Below are 22355 nucleotides of genomic sequence, written 5' to 3' on the forward strand. Positions count from 1 at the left end.
AGAATTTAGTCTTATGAGAGTAAATTCCACCAATATGTTTGGTGTAGGCCCCTAGCTTGCTTCAGTGGCAGAAATATTCAGGGCTACATCATTTTCCTATCTCTGCCACAAGCTGCGCCTAAGTCTTTTCAGAAGCTATGTCCTGTCTGTGGGGATTTGGAACTCAAAGGGCATGAACTTTGGACTCATCAAATGCTGTTTGTCCTTTTCCCAGGACAAGTTGGTATCTTAGCCTGTGAAATCAAATTCCATGGTTTGGTAAATTATGCCTGGAGCTGACTTTTTTGTAGTTGTTTTCCTCTTGAAAAGCTTAAGCATGAAGAACAGGGTTTTTTTCAATTCCGTATCCCATGATAAGAAAAAAAGTAATGTGTTTTTCAGGAGAAAGTTCTGATACTGTGTAATCTGATCCAACAAGAAAAGATATAAGAAGTTTGGCAGTTAAGCGTCAATATTATAAAACAGGCAGTAACTCCTTTAAATATCAAAATCTGTTATGTGCATCTGTTGCATATGTGTATCTTGCAAAAAAGATTTTTTTTTTATACTTCGTGGTGGTATATAGACTTCAATTCTATAATTGGATCATTTTCTATTGTTCAGAAATTGGAACAGGAGGGAGAAAAAGCTTTACGTAACTTTAAAAGTGATTATAGTTGAGCTTCCTCTGAAGGCTGGTTAAACAAACCAGACTGGCATAAGACACTCCTTAACTTTGATGTTGTGGATGTACACTTGAATTAGTTGGGCAGTGTTTTTCTGGATGACTAGTTCTGGTCAAATAAGTAGCTGTTTCTTCTTTTGTTAATGTGTCCCCAGAAGTTCATGTGCAAGAAAGCCATCTTTCATCAGGTTGTGGTAAAAGTGAGCCCTGTGAGGAGGACAGTGACAAAGCTGAATATGATTTTTCACTGATAAATTGAGCTTGTTTTGTGTGACAGATAACCAGAATACCTTCAGGAAAGCAGGATTGAGCATACTGTGTATTTAGCTAAGGAATGTACTTGAGCTTAGGACATTACTACTGGTCTGTAGATCTAAACTCCTTGCAAACCAGCTTATTTTAAGAGTCAGCCCAACTTTTTGCAACCTTTGGCTGGTCTTAAGAAGTGGAGAGCTCATAAAAAAATCTCTAGTTAAAATTGCTAGGGATTCTCTCAGGCCAGCTAGTATCTAGCAAGAGCAGACTACAAAGGCAGTTTGAATGAAAACAAGTTCTAAAACTTGGTTGAATGTTTTTATTCTCAGATGGTTGTCTACTCTGGATTGCTAGAGAAAACAGTAGGGATTTTGATAGTGTTATGAAAGTTCATACTCAGAATATTGGCTATGCTGTCAGTAACCAGCATTTGCTGTGTTTTCTCAAGTTGTGTTAGCCCTAAAGAAGGTCACCCAGGACACAGTCTGTCTTTTGGTTAATATTTGTCGATATTAAAGTCACTATGGAGATCAGTGACAGAAATCTGTTTCTAAGAGAATTTCACTTTTTCTAACATTAATCCAGCAGGTTTTAAAGTAGTGGATGGATCACTTTCTGACATGTGCTATAGTCTCAATGCAATGGCAACAGAGTTTCAAAGATACTTCAGAAGTGATGATATTTAAATGTTCTTATATTGTGACTAAAAAAAAAAGATTGACAACAGACACAACCACTAAGTTCATAATCAGAAAACTGAAAAGCCTGGTAATACTACTTTTCATATAAAAAAAAAAAAATAAAAAAAATTGAAAAGTCCTGATGTATCATATCATATATCCCAAGCTTGCTTCTCCAGTGGAATAACTCACTTTCCATTGCTATAAAGAGTGTACATTGCACGTGGAAATTGTGTGATTATTTTTTCTTAAACACATGTTGTAAAAGGTTTCAGATAACTACTCTCAGAAGAGTACTTGAGGAATAGTCATACAGGAAAGAAGAAATTAAAGCTGTGCTTCCAAAGTTCATTCTTCTTGACAGGAGCCAGAAGTAAACCTGCAAATCCAGAAGCCCAAAGATCTGTCATGTTGTAGGTACCATTTAGAAAGGCAGTAATTTTTGCTTCTTCAATTTAGGTTTTTATTTCTTTTGCCTCCTGCTTAAACCCTTGGTGCTTTCCATCAATGTCCAAGTGGAAACCAGTAACAAGTGGTGTCCCTCAAGGGTCCGTACTGGGACCTGTGCTATTTATTATCTTCATCAATGACAGATAGTGCAATCGAGTGAACCCTCAGTAAGTTCATTAGACGGAAGGAATGCCATCCAGATGGGCCTTGACAGGATTAAGGAGTGAGCACATGCAAACCTCATGAAATTCAACAAGCCCAAGTGCAAGGTCCTGCACTTGGGTCAGAGTAATCCCCAGTATCAACACAGGCTGGAGGATGAAGGGATTGAGAGCAGCCCTGAGGAGAAGGACTTGGGGGTACTGGGGGATGAAAAGCTGGGCATCAGCCGGCAACAGGCGCTCACAGCCCAGAAAGCCAACCATATCGTGGGCTGCATCAAAGGAAGCGTGACCAGAAGGTTGAGGGAGGGGATTCTGCCCCTCTGCTCTGTTCTGGTGAGACCCCACCTGGAGTACTGTGTCCAGCTCTGGGGTCCCCAGTACAAGACATGGACCTGTTGGAGCAGGTCCAGAGGAGAGACACAAAAATGATCAGAGGCATGGAACACCTCTCCTATGAAGAAAGGTTGAGAGAGTTGGGGGTATTCAGCTTGGAGAAGAGAAGACTCCAGAGAGACCTTATTGCAACCATTCAACACTTAAAGGGGACATATAAGAAATATGTAGAAAGACTCTTTACTAATGCCTGTAGTGACAGGACAAGGAGCACTTTTAAACTGGAAGATGGTAGATTTGGATTGGACTTAAGAAAGAAATGTTTTACGATGAGAGTGGTGAGACACTGGAACAGGTTGCCCGGAGAAGTTGTGGAGGCACCATCCTTGCAAGTGTTCAAGGTCAGGTTGGATGGGGCTTGGAGCAACCTGGTCTAGTAGAAGGTGTCCATGGCAGGGTGTTTGGACTAGCTGATCTTTAAAGATCCCTTCCAACCCCAACTATTCTATGATGCTATGATCTTATTTATTCTGTTTGTCTCTTTCTTTGTACAAGCATCCCTTGTACAGGCTTTCCTTCACAGTGTAACAGCATGGCTGAAGTTGGACGCAGTATGGAGATTATCTAGGCCAACCCCCTGCTCAAACACGGTCAATCAGAGCAGTTTTTTTGGGGGTCGTGTCCAGCTGAGTTTTTAGTATCTCCAAGAATAGAGACTTCACAACCCTCTTAGGACAACCTGTTCCAATCTCACAGTAGAGGAGTTTTTTTTCTTGGCTTTAAATGTAATTTCCTGTGTTTCAGTTTGTGCCCATTGCCTCTTGTCTGTTCAACTTTACACTCTCCCACTAATTACTTATACACATGGATTAAGACACACCCCTCCCTCCTGCCCCAATCCTTCATTCTCCAACATGAACACTCCCAGTTCTCTCAGCCTCTCCTCATATGGGAGATGCTCCAGTCCCATCATCATCTTCATGGGCCCTCCCTGCATTTGGTCCAGTACATCCACATCTGCCTTGTGCTGAAGAGCCTAGAACTGGGCACAGGTCTCGTGATGAGGTCTCAGCAAGGGTGGGTAGAGGGTTAATAATCATCTTTGTCAACCTGCTGTCAATGCTATTACTAACACAGTCCAGGATGCTGTTGGCCATCTTTGGTGTAAGGGCATGTTTCTGGCTTATGGTCAACTTGGTGTCCACCAGGATTCCCAGGGTATCTCTGCCAAGCTGCTTTCCAGCTAGTCAGACCCCAGACCATGATGGTTAAGCATGATTTCCCTCAATAGGTCTGTGCTGATTACTCTTTGATATGTTTAAAAATGGTTTCCAGGACTAGTTGCTCAATCACCTTCCCAGAGATCAAGGTCAGGCTGATCAGCCTGCGGTTCCTCAGATTCTCCTTCCCACCCTTCCTGACAGTAAGGGTGGTACTTGCCTTCTTCCAGTCCTCAGGAATCTCCCCAAAACCACCATGACCTTTCCAAGATGATCGAGAGTGGTCTTGCAACAACATCAGCCAGCTCCCTCAGCGCCCATGGATGCATTGCGACAGACCTGTGGACTTGTGCATCTCCAGTTTGTTTAAATGCTCCCTAGCCTAATCCTCCCCCACTGAGAGTAAGTTTTCCTTGCCCTGCACTTTCCCAGTGGTCTTAGGAGCTGATGGCTGGTCTTACCAGTAAAGACCAAGGCAAAGGCGGCAATCAGTGCCTCTGCCTTCTCCGTGTCCTTTAAGACCAGGTTCCCATTCCCAGGGCAGACTCCCATTCTCCCTAGTCATCCTTTTGCTGATGATGTACCTACAGAAACCTTTCTTGTTGCCCTTCATGTCCCTTGCCAGAATCAGCTCCGTATGGGCTTTAGCTTTCCTAAGCCCATCCCTGCATGTTTGGACAGTGTCTCTATATTCCTTCCACCTCACCCAATTCTGCTTCTGCCTCTTGTGTGTGTGCTTTTAATGGTGGAGTTAAGTCAGGAGCTCCTTGTTCATCCATGGGTGCCTCCTGCAAGCTTGCTTTTAAAATAGTCACTTCAATAAGAGAAAAGCTTTGTCATACAGTAGACAGTACCAGACTGAGTCTTAACTCATCTCTGTGAAAGGTGAACCTGAAATCCTTAACTCTTCACCCTTTCAGAGATGTCTGTGCAACAACCTGTGCTGCATGACCTGGGCATGGATTTGATAAGGCTTTAGTGAAATGAAACACAGCAAAAGGTTGTAGTTCTTAATTTGCTGTACCTTCTTTCTTCTAGTCTTTCTGTTGTTCCTGCATTTTCTCCTGTTGCCTGTACAGTTAACCAGCTATTTATTTTAAGGACTTTCTTTGGAAGGATGCTTTGAGAACTGGCAGTGCTTTGGGAGCTGTTCTGAAGGTGACGGCACTCTGTCTTGGTTTTCAAGTTGCTGAACTGATCAATAATAAATCCAGTCTTGAATGCTGAGGATGAAGAAGTGATAACATAAGCAGTATAGTAATATATAAAAAGTTCTTTCAAAAGCCAGGATGAAACTATGATTACTTGAAATACTCTTCCCAGTTTACTCCGCAAATGTACCCATTTCAAGTGAATAGTAACGAAAGAAAAATTAAAAGATTCAGCCTCAAAGCTTGTGGTGAAGAAACAGTTCAGTGAGTTAAAAGGTTTTTAATAGTTCCATTATATGCTTCCTATTCAGGTAGCTTTATCATTTGAGGGGTGTGTTATTGAAATACAATAATTGTTTTCATTCAGGTAAACAAACATTAAAGATATTTGATGGGAATGATGCAGTGAAACGCAATCAATTTCGACTGATTTCAGTTCCAAGGATTGCAAAAAATGAAGAAGTTGTGGTAAGATAACCCGGTCAAGGTTAATATTCCGGTGTGATAAAGGGGCATATGATTGTATATTACAATAGTCAAAAGCTAGCATTATTACAAATGTAACTCAACAACAACAAAATCTGTAAATTGGCTATAACGTTACAATGCAATTTGACTTCTTCCTGTACTGCTCTTACTTTAGAGCATCTGAAGAAGTGGTGGCCTACATACCTGTAGCATAATGGGGACCACAGCATATCACATGTTAAGCGGTCATTCTCCTTCCCTATGTGACATTGAAGTATGATTTTACTGATATGAGCAATACGGGATAATCAGCTCCTTAGATCTTGCTCCTTTTCTATAGTATTTAGTGGTTTGATGTTTATCCTGCACTTCAGTTAATCAGCTTTGAAGACTGAAGCATGCCATGGTTACCTCCACTCCTTGGCTGTAAAAGTTAATGAATTATCTGTCACATAGTGGCCACTCACTAGCTTTTCCAGTGCTCCATGGAAGCATGACTCAGTACTAAATCAAATGTTCTGTACAGATCTTAATTTACTGGGCTGGGCAGAGACCCCATGATGTGAAGAAATGAAGCCCAGAGTGGTTATGGGGTGGTGCACAGTAGAATTGAGCATTGTAAGGACTCAAAGTCATAAAGAACCTGGCACAGGAATCTGGAGAATCTATTACATCAGAATTTTGAATTTAAACCTACAGCTCATTAAGAATTTTATCTTGATATTGTGCTCAAAATCAACAGGAGTTTTGAAAATGGTTTGTAGTGTTCAGCATGTCAAAGATATTCAAGGAAAAATTTGTACAGTGCTGAAAACACTTTTATTTAGGAGTGCTACTTGCCTTTCAACCATATTTTATCAGGCTGCTGCTTATAATACCAGGGCAGATTAATACCCATTCTTGTAAGTGACTTACTGGGCTGTATTCACTGCAGCATCTGTTTTAGCAGAGGTGCTGCAGGCATGGGCCAGTAATGGATGTAAAATTCCTGTGACTGCTTGCATCTTCCAAGGATAGCCCTTACCTTTCCTCTTCACATGTGTGTGGGTTCAGGGCAGCCTTGTGGCTGGGAATGCTTGCTAATTGTCAGCATCCCCTTAGTGCAAGAAGGTTGAATATGCAGAGTTGGGTACAATCAAGTGTAATTTACCATTTTCCTTGTGGAGTAAATTTTGCATGCAGTGAGTGTAGCTTTATTGCTGCTGAATTTTTACATTTGATCTATGGAGTTTAAAATTACTATTACTTGACAAAAATACTGTGGGCTGTGTTCAAATCCATTGATATCCCCAAGTTTTCTTTTTTGTGTCTTCCACTAAAATTTGTTTCGAAAACTTCGCTCTTGTTTTGCTTTTTGCCATTGATAAATAGCAAACACTTAGAACACACGTTTAAGGTTGCTTCTGTAAGTAAGGTATTTATAAATGTCTATGCTATACAGGTATTAAAGGTGTCTTTTCAGGAAAAGGTTAATTTATCTTGCTGTGTTGTAGGAGGCTGCTTTGAGGACATACTACATAAATGATGACCAGCAGGAGTATGAGCTTCAGACCTTTACGCAGCAGACACTGCTGTCTGATGATGTTATCAACAGGAACAGTGCTGCAGAGGACAGCAACTTGGGGTCGGTATTCCGGGAATCCATTCCTGAAGCTTGGATCATCAGAGCCAAACCAAAGGATGAGGAAGTGATCAGAATTTATCCTGCCTGGCTGAAGTGAGTGTTTTCCTCCTCTATCACAAGGTTATCCTGCTTGGCTGCATTTGTCCTCTGTAGGCTAGCCTGATGTGTTTCAGTTATTGAAGTCGCACAAGTATAACAGAGAACGTATTTTTTTCTGTATTTCAGGATTCTTCTGTTTATTTTTCTGAATAAGTGATATACATGGTATTCATATCCATGCCTGGAAAAGTGCTTGTGGGTTTCTTTACGTGCATGGAACATATTGTGTGATTTGTGCAGTTCTATTATGGTGCATTTGGCCAAGAACACGCAACTTTACATTAACTGCATCTGTAAACAAATGATGACATACACATGTCACTTGAACACTTCATAGGTTTTTGGAAGAAATATTAAGTAGGAAAAATTCAGTGTAACTTCTGATGCGAGAATATGAGGAAAAAATAAAGAAAAAAGAATCTGTTACATTTACCACTGATACAATATACTTTTTAAGCATATTTAGCAGTGGAAACAAGACTGACTGATGATGTATTCATTTCTTATGAGCAGTGGGATATAATTTAAACATTTGTTCATTTTACTAATGCAACTACATTGCCATTTTTTACAAAAGACTTGCAGGTAATACTGTGTATAGGAAGAAACTAATTTGCAGTGCTACAATTGTAGTGACCAGTTCCTTGAGTTGAATGTCTTTGCTTGTCTGTGGGGCTAATACTGCATGTGCCATGAGCCTCAGTGAACAACTTTCTTCAACTAACACAAATTTCTGCCTACCCTCGTAGAAAATTTGCCACTTGGGTAAAAAAGGTACACACAGGATAGGCCAAATGATTGTCCTAAAGTAAGTATTCCTTTTGTCTTTAGGGTGGGAATGGCATATGTTTCTCTACGAGTAAATAAGGATAGTACTACACAGACTGTGATCAAAGAAGTGCTTCCGTTACTTGGAAGGCAGGTAAATGAAAGGTCATAAGCTTGTCCATATACCACCAGAGTGACCCTGAAGTAGGGTGTGTATGTTTTTCTCTTAGAAAAATTATAATCAGTCCATTCATGGTTAATGCAAATATTGTTAATATTTGGTAGATGATCTCTTGTGTCTGGTATGATGCTCAAAAATTTCTGCAGTCTTGATGGTAGACCTGGTTGCTCTGTACTGGAAGTTACCATTAGTCTTTCTGGGTCAAGCAGATTTACTTGTATGAACACAATGATTCTTGGCATGCAGTATATTTTTTCTGGTTGTTTATGTCTTGAGATATTGTCCTGGGTTCAGCTGGGATAGAGTTAATTTTTACAGGAACCTGGGAGGTGGGGGGCATAGCCGGGGCAGCTGACCTGAACTAGCCAAGGAGCTATTCCATACCATGTGCCATCATGCTCAGTATATAAATGGGGAGTGGGCTGGCGGGGCTCTCTCTCGCTCGGCTTTCAGTGGGGGAAGTGGCAGAGCATCGGGTTCCAGGTGGTGAGCAGTTGCACTGTGCATCACTCGTTTTGTATATTCTTTTCTTAGTACCATTGTTGTTGTTGTAACTTCTCTTTTTGTGTTGTCCCAGTAAATTGTCCTTATCTCAACCCTCAAGGTTCTGGTGGTTTTTTTTTCTTTTCTCCTTTCTGATTCTCCTCCCCATCCTACCAGAGGGGGGCTGGAGGAATGAGTGAGTGGCTGCATGGTCTTTTGTTACCGGCTGGGCTGAAAACACAACAGATATTTAAAATACACTTGCATGTGACCACACTGCTAATCTTACCTTATTGGGAAACTGACAATCACTGTTAGGGTGATCATGCTTGTCTCCTACTTCTTTGCACTGCTCTGCAAAAGAAATCATAGAATCACAGAATATCTCAAGTCGGAAGGGACCCATAAGAATCATCAAGTCCAACTCCCTGCTTCTCACAGGACTACCTAAAACTAAACCATATGACTAAGAGCATTGTCCAGACAGTCCTCAAACTCTGACGGGTTTGGTGCTGTGACCACTTCCCCAGGGAGCCCATTCCAGTGATCAACCACCCTTTCAGTGAAGAACCTCTTCCTGTTCAGATCTGAACATCCCCTGACACAGCTTCATTCCATCTCCTCGTGTCTTATCACTGGTCACCAGAGAGAGGACATCAGCACCTCCCCCTCCACTGCCCCCCTTGAGGAAGTTGTAGACTGTGATGAGGTCACCCCTTGGCCTTCTCTTCTCCAAGCTGAACAAACCAAGTGACCTCAGCTGCTTCTCCTAAGTCTTGCCACCGAGACCTTTCGCCATCTTGGTTGCCCTCTTCTGGACACACTCTAATACTTTGATGTCCTCCTTATATTGCGGTGCCCAAAGCTGCACACAGGACTCGAGGTGGGGCCATCCCAGTGCAGTGTAGAGTGGGACAATCACCTCCCTTGACCAGCTAGCTATTCTGTGCTTGATGCACTCCAGGACACACTTGGCCCTTTTGGCTACCATGACACACTGTTAACTCATATTCAACTTGTCGTCAACCCAAATGCCCAGATGTCTTTCTGCAGGGCTGCTCTCCAGCCTCTTGTTCCACAGTTTGTATGTATAACCAGGATTACCCCATCCCAGGTAGAGAACCTGGCACTTGCTCTTGTTAAATTTCACATGATTGGGGATTGCCCAGCTCTCCAGCCTACCCAGATCTCTCTGTAAGGCCTCTCAACTCTCAAGGGAGTCCACAGCTCCTCCTAGTTTAGTATCATCAGCAAACTTACTTAATGTGCATTCAATTCCTGCATCCAGATCATTTATAAAAACATTAAAGAGCATGGGCCCTAAAATCAAGCCCTGGGGAACCCCAGTGGTGACTGGCCGCCAGCCTGACGTAACCCCATTTACTATAACCCTTTAAGCCTGACCCATCAGCCAGTTGCTAACCCAATGTGTTCCGGACTTGTCTAGCTGTGTACTGGACAGTTTATCCAGAAGGATACTGTGAGAGACAGTATCAAAAGCTTTGCTAAAATCCAAACCCACCACATCCACTGGCTTCCCTTGGTCAGCTAGATGGGTGACCTTGTCATAAAACGAAATTAAGTTAGTTAAGCAGGACTTTCCCCTCCTGAACCCATGCTGGCTATGACAAATGACCATGTTGTCCCTCAAGAGTTCTTCAATAACTTCCAGAACAACCTTCTCCATAATTCCAGGCCTGTAATTACCAGGGTCTTCCATCTTACCCTTCTTGAAAACTGAGACAACATTTTCCAGCTTCCAGTCAACTGGGACCTCTCCAGACTCCCGAGACCATTGAAAAATAATGGAGAGAAGTCCCATGATGGGGACTTCGGTGGCATTGGTCAGCTCTTTCAGTACCCTGGAATGAATCCCATCAGGCCCCATAGACTTATGTGCATCCAGCTGGAGCAGCAAGTCTCAAACAAGTTCAGAGTTGTCTGGGAGTTTATCATCTCCCCAGTCACAGTCTTCCAACATAGGGCTCCAAGGGTCCCAGGGCCCACCGTTGGTGTTGAAGACAGAGACGAAGAAGGCATTAAACGTCTCTGCTTTGTCTGTGTCCCTATTTGTGAGGTGACCAACCTCATCAAGTAATGGACCTGATCCTTCTTTTGCTGTTAATGTATTTTAAAAAGCCCTTTTTGTTGTCCTTCATGGTCCTGGTCAGCTTGAACTCTAATTGAGCTTTGGCCACAAGAATTTTCTCTCTACAGTGGCAAACAGCATCTTTGTAGTCCCCAAAGACTACAGGGAAGAACTCAAGGCTGAATGGCACCCACGTTCTTTACCATTTACATTCCTTCCCACCTCCTTAGAAATTATTAAATACATCTTGTAATCTTGTAGATACACATGTTTTGCTTGGAAAAGATTGATTTTCAGTCTGCCTGTCTTTCTTACAGTTGGTGCCAAGATAGCATGACTTTCAGGAAACATGTTAGAATTTGCAAGTGTGCCAAGACACTGGCAGTCTCAATCAAACACACAGGTCTGGAGGCATGAAGCTATAGTGTGCATAGTTTGTTCAGTAATTGGGGCTTGTGAGCACGCCAGCAAATCAGCATGCTTCCACTGCTCCACGGAACAGCCGTGCTCACAGAGGGCAACCACTGCCTTTTGTGGTTATTTACAGGGTAGGTAGGAATATGTGTCTGGCTAGCTATCTGCAGTAGGTGATAATTGTAGATCTGTCTAGGTGTACGCCTACATGTACATGTGGTGCATGCAGCTCATTTTGCACCATAGGATGGTTCTAGGATTTGATTTCAGTACTTTTTCTCAAGTGCTGTGGACCTTTTAACAAAATTTGGAAAATCTTGTCTGAAGTCTTGTCTCATGTGAAAAAAGCAACTGTCAAACAGGATGGTTGGGTACTCCAGGAAAGATCTTCACATCTCTGTATTTGGGAAGCCAGTTTTAGGTTGTAAGAGACTTCATTCCATGGCTCAATTGCAATTTCTCTGATATTGATAGATTTTAAAGGGTTTTCTCCTTTTTCTGTATGAAGAAGCACATACAGGATATATCTTTTTAATATCCAGAATTTGCCGTTGCTGAAGATCCTCTCCCAAGTTGCTCTCGTTGAATTTCAGGCAAACCAAATGTAGGCAGTTGAGGCTTTTAACACCCCTGTTCATGACATGTAAAGCAACATAATTTGTCTTCTGTGTATCAAGGTCAAAAGTTAAGAGACTTCCTCAATCCTGAGTGTCACATGTTTCCAGGGTTGCAGTAATCCTAGTTCAACTCTTGGCTTTTCTCATCGAGCTGCAAGGGACTTGGGTGGTCCTTGGCAGTATAGTTTGGAAAAGGGACTGTGGCACATGTGAAGAGGGTTTCACTCCATTAGTGCTGGTGGAGTGCCCCAGGAGATGGGGACTGGTCAGCCTGCTTTTGCCAAGCCTGGTTCCTGGGCCATCTTCTCAAAGAGCAGGTTCATTCCCAGTCCTGCATGCTTTCTCTGGAAGGATGCTCTGGAAATATCCTCGTTGAGCTGCTAGTCACTGAAGGGGGGTAGAGTTAACTGTGCTTTAGAGGTGCCCTTTCACCGTGGGCCTGCAAGGATGCTGATGTAGTTAAGGGCGTGGGAGCCTGAAGCCATATGTGGGAGGCTGAGTGTATAAAATGAGGATTATCCCTGGCTTGGGAGGAACGGGTTAGGGGAAGAACATCGTGCTTCTGTGTATGCAGCGTATAACATAATGTTAATGTTAAACATCTGGCAAAATTATATTTCGTTCAGAAACTACATTTACATGTTGCATCTTTTGGCAGACAGAGTCCCTCCAGAATTTCAAATTGGTGGAAGTGCTTATGGGCAGCAAGCAAGGTAAGTGAAGGAGCATTGGCCAAATGCACGTCTGTAACTGATCTTCTAGCTTTTTTTGCCCACTTTTAACATAGTCACAATTAATTTTTTACAAGAAATGCCTTCACAAATGAAACATCACCATCCTGTTGAAATACTCAATCAGAAGTGATGTTGGTTTTTTCGGTCTTGTGTGTCCTGTGGGAATATGGTTCCCCTCTCTTTCTTCATCACCACATAAAGGGTTTATTAGTGGTTTCTGGTGGGTATTGACACTTCGGTGAAGAGCCTTGTTTTGGAGAGCTGCCTTTAACTGACATAATTTTCTTAACTGCAGTTATTTAGTAAAGATTAATTGTGACATTCAAGTGGCTCTCTTCCTTCTCTTCTCTTTCACCCTGACACTGCACCCAAACAAGAGCAACTTTGAGTCCTGAGATAGTCCAGTTGCAGTCCAACTGCATTATGAAGTACAGAAATACGCAGTCCTAGCATTACTCAAGAGGTTTGTGATCCTGCAGGAGCTGAGCTGGTGTCCTCCAAGTTCACATCCCTTTGTGCTTCATTATTTGTAACATTGCATGGAGAGATAAATAAAGCCACTGAAGTCCTCTGATTGTGCCCTGGCCACACCCAAGTAAATACCTTTGTAGTTCAAATACTGGCCTGATACTTTGCTTGGTTTGTGAGTCTTACCAGTAAGTTGTTTTATAAGCTTATTGCAGCCTTGTGAATGTCTTGTCTTGGTTGATTTCTGGTGCTCTGTTTTAAAGCATCATTTACAACCTCACTTTAGCTGGAAGTTGTTACAATTGTTTTAATATTTTAATAAAATACAGAAGTTGTTTATTACTGTAGTTGCCAAGGAATGTACTTTTAAGTTTTCTGTGAAGCACTTAGCTTGTTACCAAAGTACTGTTTGTCTGTTGGGTGTCTTGAAGGTGTTTCTCCCTATTTTTTTAAAGGATGGTGGTGTATAAGAGCTGTGAACAACATCAGACTGTTCAAAGCACCTAAACGGTTTTTTTCTGTTGAATAATGAGTAGTTCGGATCTGTGTGGTCCGTTATGTAATGTTGGTTGTACACAGAGTTGTGAATTTTCCCTGAATTTTTTTGTATTGTTTTTGTTTAATTGAGCCTGGTAATAACTTACAGTGCTTTCAAACATGATTAATGTTCTTGCTGTCTTTAGTTCAGCGCATGGTCTTGGACAATCAGGAACTGATTCTTAACAGACTCAAGGACATAAGAAAGGTAAATCTGAAAAAGAAATATGATCCTTTTTTATAGCAAGTAAGGAGTCCTCTTTCTTACAGAAAAAGTAAGTAATCAGTTACACACACACACACACACACACCCCCCAGCTGGCTCATCTGTAGAGAAGCTAAGTGCTTGGACTGAAGTTTATTTCTGTTTGTGATATTCTCTAGCCATAGAGGACTTGATTGCTAAGTTCAGAACTATTTGGGATTTGGTTTCATGATATCTTTTTGCCACATGTCACGTCATTTATTTTTCTTTATTTTGGTAGACTTCAATACGTCAGATGAATCAAACAAGATTTTACATTGTGGAAAATAGTAAATCCATTGTACGAGTAAATTTATTTGTTGGTGGCCTTCCGCCTCAGCTTTCCCCTGAAGAATACACAAATATTCTCAAGGAAGAATTAGCTATCAAATGTAAGTAAACAAGGGCATTTTGAGATATATTCACTTATACAGAATAAAATGTAGTAGCATATATTGCTCCTTTTTATTATTTTTTTTCTTAATGTTTTCTGACCTTATTTGAAAAATCAGTCTGCCTTGTATTCTCACAGGGGGCTTTTTTATTAATTTTAACATGTTCATGGTTGCATGAGAGGTGTGACAGCTCATTATTCACAGAATTATTATTATATTACATGAGTTCTATGTGACCAGGCCATTTTTTTTAGTGAAAAAGCATCACTTTTTAGAAGTGAACTGTACTTACCTTACACCATTCAAATTATGGCAGTGCAGTTTAATTCTCTGTGCACGAATGTTCCTCGCCTTTATTAATGTCTGACGTTTCTTCATGAGCTGTCCTCCACGTTGTTCATGAGCTCTGTGCCTGGTCATGGAGAAGTATGAGCAGTGCATGCACATGCATATGGACAAGCAGTCAGTGAAAAGAATTTATTTTTCTTTTTCAAAGAAGTATAATTGATTTTTCATAATACTCTTTCAACCAACTTGTTCTATAAACAGTGTCAGGAATGCGTCATGCTTTTTGTTTCAGGAAACGAAGCATTTTTCCCAATCTTTTATGTAACTTCAAGAGGAATTAATCTTTAAATGCCAGAAAGAATTCATAGTCACCTTTTATGAAAATCAGTTTAGCTTTTCTAACTTGCAAAGTAAACTTAGGGGAGGGAAAGTGTTAGCTGGAGATTCTTCCTGTATTTGTGTAACTTTTAATATTTATTTATATTATATTTATGTAACTTCTAAAAATATTTTAAATATTTACTCTAAATGTACCCAAGGTTTTATGTGTTTATATTTTTACCCTTTGCAGCAAACGTAGTATCTGTGAGTCATGTTTATCAAGCACAAGGTAAGCATTAAGATTTTTAGCCTTGCAAACGTCTATTTTCAAAACTGCAGCCTAATACTGGAGGCTCTAAGCTCAGAGTATGCTAGTCTTATTGCATAAGCAAAAAGCCCTTCAGATAAAATGTAACACATTGTATTTATGAAAAGCAGTAGATTAGTGTTACCTTATTAAAAAAAACTAAAAGGTTGGCTTCATGTCTCGTGTACCAGAAAGTGGTAATAATTCATCATAAAAGCGAATTTTGAAGTTGCACTTCAACTGAATAGTCTAACACCATTGAATTGTTAAAAACCCTTCAAGTGCTCTCTCTCTCTTTATTTTGACTTCCAAAATACTAAAATTTGGTGGTACTTTTGAACTTGATGGGATTGTTTAACAGTTACTGTTTCCTAGCATGGTGTTAAGTGGGGGTTCAGTAGCTGGAAGTCTGAAGAAAATCAGTACACTCATCTCTGCATTCATCCTTTGAGCTGTTGCTTTGGTTTTGCTGTGCAAATTTTGTTTCAGCAAGGTTGGAGAAGCTGCAAGGCTTCTGAGAGCCGGAGCAGCAGTGGCTCTGTGCAGCTGTAGTGCAGTGGTCAGAGGGAGATCTGCATTTGGTAAAACTTTAAAGTGTGGAATTTGTCTTTTGTATGTTAAGGTGTCCATATCCAAGATGTTTCACATCCTTTGGCAGGCTTAACTTTCATGTGAATGTTAATGAATCTTTCTATAGCATGGTTTTGAAGACTGATGGGTGCTTCCTTTGTGTGTTTGCTGTCTCACATGGCTAGTTAATACTGACTTTTTGTAAGGAAAACCATAAAGCTTTCAGATGTGCCTTCTTTTTATATTTGCCAATGGAGAATAGTTGGTTTTGTGATACTCTTCTCATGTCACAGCTTACTTTAACCAGGTTTACCTGCATATGTTTTTTAGATGTTTCTGCTTGTATGTGATTTTTACTGTTCTTTGTGGTTTTTTACTTTCTGAGTATTTTTATGTTTCTGATAACTTCCTGACTCTCAGGTTTTTTTGGTTGTGTTACCAGCTTACATCTCATATGCTGTCTGTTACGCACTTTGATCTTGTCCTGCCCCGTTTTCCTCCTCACTAAGTATCTTACTTTAAACTAACTTGTCCGTATTTTCTTTTATTTTGTTTTTCCTTTTTGTGTTCCCTTCTTACCCAACTTCCCCATACAGGACCTAAGCTGACATAAAGATCTTAAATTGATTCTCAAACCAAATCTTTGCTTGTAGTAATTCTTACTGAGATATTGTCAGTGAATGGAACTGCTGGATTTTTAATAATGAGATACAAAATGAAACCTGATACCTTTGTCATTTTTACATGATGGTAACAGCCTGTTAGTTGTGAAGAAGAGTATGGAAATAGGGCATACTTCTCAAGCCCAAAGGAAGTCTTTAAATATGCATCAGTTCTGGGCTGCAGTTCTTCTTGTCCTAAAACTACTTTGCCTTAACAAAAATCTGTGGTGCATTTTGGGGTATGAAGGAAGGCTTAAAAAAAACCCAGCCTAATTCACTGTTAACCAACAACCGCAAGTGTTAGAGTAACTTTTACTGAATAATGTCCTGAGTAAACTGAGTAAACTTTCATTGTGATATGATGATACTGATTTCCTAATAATAGAAAATATAAAAAAATAGTTCTGATACCTCTTTACAGGTGCTGTTGTACTCGAAATTTCCTGCTTTTCTGAAGCTGAAAGAATATATATGCTAGTTAAAGATACAACTGTCAATGACAAGCCTCTGAATGCTGTGGTGATTCCTGAAGTTATGGTAAGAGATGGGATTGAATTTAAAATATGTCTTTAAAAGAAAAAAATTACCTCTAAGACTTTTTCTGCTGGAAGTAAATGAAAATACATTTTATTCAAAGGAGCCATACAGTGAGTTTCTGTAAGTAGTGTGATGAAAAAAAGAGCCTGTACTTTTTGTCTATGATATACTTCTGTGAGTTAAGTCACTTGTCCTGTTACTGTTGAGTTGTCAGGAATAACCACACAACTGCATAACTATACAACTATAAAGGGGAGAAAACCAAATTTTTTTTTCCTCTTTATTTCTTTCAATGATCAGAAAGTTAGGTAGGGTTTTAGTTTCAGCTGGTGTGCCTTAAAATGCTTACAACACCTTTGGTTTGGGGACTAATTGTGTTTCCTTGCTAACCATGAGGTAAGTACTGCTGCTAATTTTCACATTTTCAGTGTCTTCATTTCCCCCGTTCTGTAGCAGAGGGAGTTTGACGTTGTTTAAATGCTGCATTGTGGATTTCAGAGGAAAACAGTCTGCTGAAAGACTTAGTGCCAGGGTCCTTTTACAAATACAGGCTTGAATTCTCATTTATTAACTTTTATGGTTACAAACCACTTTCCTATAATCAGTTGGTTTAATAATAGGTTTCATGTTAACATAGCAGTTTCAGGGTGAAAAGAGGAAAATGGTTCACTGAGCAAATTGATTTTTAACCAGGATGATGTAGGTTCTGTCCAAAAGAGAGTGTAGCCATAGTTACTTCCTGTTACTGTTTTTCCGGAGTTGCATTATGGCAACTGAAGTGAGGGTCTTGGTTTGACTTTTTAGAACTTCACAGAAGGTTGAAAACTTAAAAAAATACATAATTAGTGGGAACTGTGAAACAACTTTAGATGGGAGGATCTCAAGTTCAATAGCCATAGTTGCATACTTACATGCCTGCTTTTACCATTTAAAAAGTCCTATGCTTGTCAAAGTTTTCTGAAGGCAAAATTATTTTTTTATGTGAGCAGATACTAGTGGCAATGCTTGTATGAAACTGGCAAGATTAAAAACTATTCCCCCTCCAAATATAGTGAGTGCCTTGTTCCTATGCATGCATAGGCATTGTGTTTTGTAAAATCCTTAGAAACCACAGTTCCCCCTTGTCCTAACTAGGTGTCAGAGTTTCTGTTGTAAGAAACAGAAGGCAGTGTGAAGATGGGACTGCTTTTTGATGCTTGTTTTCGGTGGTTTTTAGGCAAATGCATTACAAATGCATTATGAGCCTAGATTTGGTCCACGGCATGTGAAACTGAACATGCTCCCTCTGTTCATTACATGTGTCTGGTTTTCTGGCACTAGATATGTTTGAAGTGAACTTCTTGATGCCAGGAAAATAAGGATAATACTATCTGTTATCTGATGCAAGATATTTTTTAGAAACGCCAGATCAGGGGACTGCTAGGGGTGAATTTCTAATATGTAAGAAGGAGAGAGGGGCTGTACATGTGCATATACATTTTGTTTCCATTTCAGGATGTATTATTTATATTTTGTCATCTCACTGAAATGAGCCAAGTGTTAATCTAAATCATATTTCGAGTGTTCATATGTGCTTTGGCCACCGAGCTTATGCCATTCAGTAATTAGGCAGAGTAAACTAATGACTGATTGTTGACCCTACTTTGGGTAGCAATTTGACTAGATGACCTCCTGAGGTACTTTCCAACCTAGATTATCCTTTTATCCTGTGATACTATTATCCTTTGTTTATACTTTATAAATGTGACCATTTAAGTACAGCACCAGGAAATAACTTATACAGGAACTGAGCACAGTAGTAAATTTATACTGTGTTTGACATTCCTCTTGTGGGTGAAATAGAAAGAAATTGGGAATGAAGGGCTACTGTGTAGTCTCAGAAGAAGAATGGGTGATGAAACAAAGGCCACAGTGGTTTGGTTAATGAATGATTTTTCCAAATTGCAACTTAAATAAAACAAACAAAACAACCCTTCTTAAAAGTTGATAAAAGAACAGAAGTAATTTGGTGGTTAGTGGGTTGCTAGTCCTTCATTTTTCTGAGGTGAGATTTGCTTACTCTGTGTCTGATATTCCCGGTTTTAGTCTGGCATGGTAAGGTCTGCCAGAAGGAATTCATCTTCTTATGGTCACTACTGAAAAGTTTGAATACAGAATCAGTTTGCACTAACTGCTTATTAGAAAGTCAAGCAATTAGTGTGACCGGATGTGTTGATCTGTTCTGCTGTTTCATGATCTCAGGCCTTTAAGAATTTAATCAAATGCTTTTTCATTTCATAATATTCAAATAAATGAAAATACTGTCTTCACTGGAGTGTGGAAAAAAATATAGTCTCTTACACAGCAGCTAAACAGCTTTGTAAAGACCTGCAAGGGCAGTTTGGTATCACTTTTTGGTAGCATGTCAAGGTGGAAGATATTGCAGGGCTGAATCTTTGAATTGAAAGCTAATTTACCAGAACTCCTTTTGCAGTACTGGCAAACAAGGAAATCAGAGAGTTGTATGAGGCAAGTATCAGCATGAAGGTGACAAGTTTTTGTAGCTTTATCACTAATACCACTTACCAGTGGTTCCTTAAGAGTAGTAGAAAAAGATGTGGGAGTGTCCCAGATGGGTGAAACTTTCCATTTCATTCATTTCACTAATTCCTCACAAAAATGTGTCCAATGTAAAAAGTCTAATAGTTTAATGACCTTCTTAGCCATAACACCATGAAAGGTTACTTTCCACCCTTCTTCCACCGCCGCAGTTCCCCCAAAAGTACAGAAAAGGCTTGAGCTCCTACTGTGTTGACCCAGCTGCTGCTCCAGTTGCATTGAGACACCTTGCACATCATTCCTCATCAGATGCAATGACTCTTTTCTGGCCAGGGTGGAGGAAGTCTGTGCTTCGGCATCATGAGTCCTTACACATGGGAGATGCTGCAGACAGCCCACTTGCAAATGTTGAATTTTACTTGTCATTTAGAGATAATCTGCAGTTCCTGGAGACAGCCCACCACCCTGGAAGATGCACCATGGTTGTTGTGCTGGCAGGCCTGTGGCACAGAACACCTTGTTCTGCCTCGTTGTGAGGTGTGATTACACAGCACACTCAACAGAAAGGGTATTAGCATGGATAACAAATGTCTTGCCCCAGCCTGAAGCCGCAGTGTGCTAATCCAGACAAATTAAGCAATTCACAGTGACTGTCAGTGTCTAAATCACACGGCTTCCTTTATCTGTCTCTAAGAAACGAGCAATAAATTCCTTCCTGAATGCCAGCCAACACAAAACCCCTCTGCAGATTTCATTCTTCAAGCAGAGCACTGAAGCCAGGGCTAAGGGGGGAAGGGAGTCCTCAGGCTGTGAGTCACACATCCCCTTCTGCCCAGTAACAAACTCATCGTATGTCCCCACTGGGGCTTTATTAAGGGATTAAATAAAATTCTGCAGCATAAGAGTGCTACCCTTGTGGCCATCTGTAACGGAGCATGTACTTTTCAGAAAGCAACACAGCAGGCCTGCTCTGCTGTAGAAACTGTCATAGAGTTTTTAACTCCTACTGAAAAATAATTGTTTTCTTGGAAGCTGGCCTTTATCTAGGGATTCAGCAATGTTTCTTACTCCTTTAAGTTTAATGAAGGGTGATGATGGGAAGCAAGCTAACTCTAAGGCTAAGCACTTTCTAGAATACTTATGTTTATTCTACAGAGGTGAGTTTAGTCCTAAATAGGTATAGTTAGGGATTTACGTTAGAAGATACTTGCAACACAGATGGTTTTGAGTGGTAGGACTGCTCAGTTTATACCACATACAGATATTTTGTTAGCTCCACGCGTTCTCCACAGCTGCTTGTGAGTCTTAGTAGCATTCAGGGTAAATGTTTCACTTTTTTGTTTTTGTACAATATTGACACTTGAGAATTAGGAAGTTTAGATGGCAGTTTTGTAGAAACTAAATATATATTTGCAACAATATATATTTGCTTGAGTAAGATCTCAGACAACTTTCCAAAACACAGCTGCACTTTTGAATGCCTTGGAGCTTACCACGTCTCAGAAATCATTGCAATTCCCTGAAGTTCCTTGTGAATTATTTTAGTTACTTGGTTTTAAACCCAGTGCGTTAGAACTTGCCTGTAAAAGCAAGTAATATAAAACATGTGTTGAATATGTCACTTCTAAATGTGCAAACCCAGTATTTTTAGAAACTGATTTCCTGAAGAAGAGAAGGTAATCAAATGTTCTTGTCCATATTCAAGTAAGGTATTTGTTTGACTTGAATCTTGGGCTGGCTTCTTTTCTCTCATTCTTTTTTGAAAAACTTTTTGTTTACTTTGAGCTGCAGAACTGAATATTTTTTCTTTCTGTTATACACTTGCCCCCCATTTTTTTAAACCCCACAAATTTCTGGGTGTTGGACCAAGGCTGAGGTTTCAGATTGTTCAGAAAGTTGAAATGGCTGGAAGTGAAATTTAAGTAGTAAAAAAGCTCTGAAGAGGAAGAAATGGGAAGTGGTCAGGTAGGAAGGTAGGGCAGAGTAGAAGCTGGAACAAGGAGTGCAGGAAGGGAACAGTTTGCCCTGTTACCGCATGGGACGTGGCGTTTCCTTTTAGAGCTGCTCTGCCTTCTGTTGCTTGTGGGATTTTCAAAGGACCATTCATAACGGGATATGGCAGATGATGGTGCAGGAATGGATGGAGTAATGAGAAGGGCTTTACTTCTAGAAAAGCCAGAGCTCTGCTTACTATTTTTACTAATGCCTGTGATGGATTGAGGGGAGGAAATCCACTTCTGTTGCTGGGATGTGTGGATCCTTGAGCTGTTGACCTTACAACTCAAGAAGTCCTTCCGTTTTGTGACAGTGGCATGCACTGTTTTCCTTAGTCTTCCTTTGCTAGCTACAAATATCCTTTCCATGTGCTTCACAGAAATAAACATATTACCCTTATTGTGTGTTGGACACACTTTGAATAGTTGCTTCCCCTTTTCCAATAAAGCCTGAATATGGAGGCAAGAGGTGTTTTGACCTAGCAGTCGTTCACAGTATAGTGTGAAGGTGGTTCCTCTGTAGAAAGCCGTGTGGACGGCTTTACAGTCTCTCTTGCCAACCTAGTTGTTTTGCCAGCAGTGAAACCTTTCCAGCAAAACAAAATGTTGAGGCTCTTCTGGCTCTTTGTCAGCGAAAATAGCCCTTGTTTGGCTAATTATTTTTTTTTTTAGAAGATGTACTTATTTTCAAACTGAATGTCTCTGGTAGAATCTAAAGGATGAGGAAGGAAGGGGCAAGAGGAGAAGTGTGTGCCTGCTCCACCAACCTTCTTGCCTGCTTAGTGTTCCTCTTCCTGGTCTGTTTTCTGTTTGTGCTTTTGCAAGTCACGCTCCATGGCAAAGGGCATTTCTCATGCAGGTAGTGTCACAGAGGAGAAGGATTTTTATGTGTTTGCTTGTATCTTGACACATCTGGCAGGATGTGGTTTGCAGAGGATTACCACCCAGCCCTTTTAGGAAAGCAAAATCTGAGGAAATCTCTCAGATACTGGGAAGCCCCAAATGATCATTTGTTTTTAAGCACCCAGATCAGCTCACAGATAGATGATGGTCTGGGGTGTCTCAACATCAGACTCCAGTTTGCTTCCCCACAAAGTTAC

The 22355-nt window shown here is 40.5% G+C and overlaps 1 protein-coding gene across 3 annotated transcripts in view; it reads left to right on the top strand.

Annotated features, from left to right (window-relative positions):
* Positions 1-22355, top strand: part of DGKQ (diacylglycerol kinase theta) — a 101701-nt gene that overhangs the window by 57080 nt on the left and 22266 nt on the right. For all 3 annotated transcript variants that reach the window (XR_012648844.1, XM_075019621.1, XM_075019622.1), the window contains exons 8-15: positions 5285-5385; positions 6879-7102; positions 7940-8030; positions 12319-12373; positions 13546-13607; positions 13885-14035; positions 14898-14936; positions 16608-16723. Coding sequence is in view for 2 of the 3 variants with exons in the window: in XM_075019621.1 (XP_074875722.1) it covers positions 5285-5385; positions 6879-7102; positions 7940-8030; positions 12319-12373; positions 13546-13607; positions 13885-14035; positions 14898-14936; positions 16608-16723 (839 nt within the window). In the remaining variant the exon portion in view is untranslated. The remainder of the gene's footprint in view (positions 1-5284; positions 5386-6878; positions 7103-7939; positions 8031-12318; positions 12374-13545; positions 13608-13884; positions 14036-14897; positions 14937-16607; positions 16724-22355) is intronic.

This window comes from Buteo buteo, chromosome Z, assembly GCF_964188355.1.
Source record: "Buteo buteo chromosome Z, bButBut1.hap1.1, whole genome shotgun sequence".
Taxonomy (NCBI): Eukaryota; Metazoa; Chordata; class Aves; order Accipitriformes; family Accipitridae; genus Buteo; species Buteo buteo.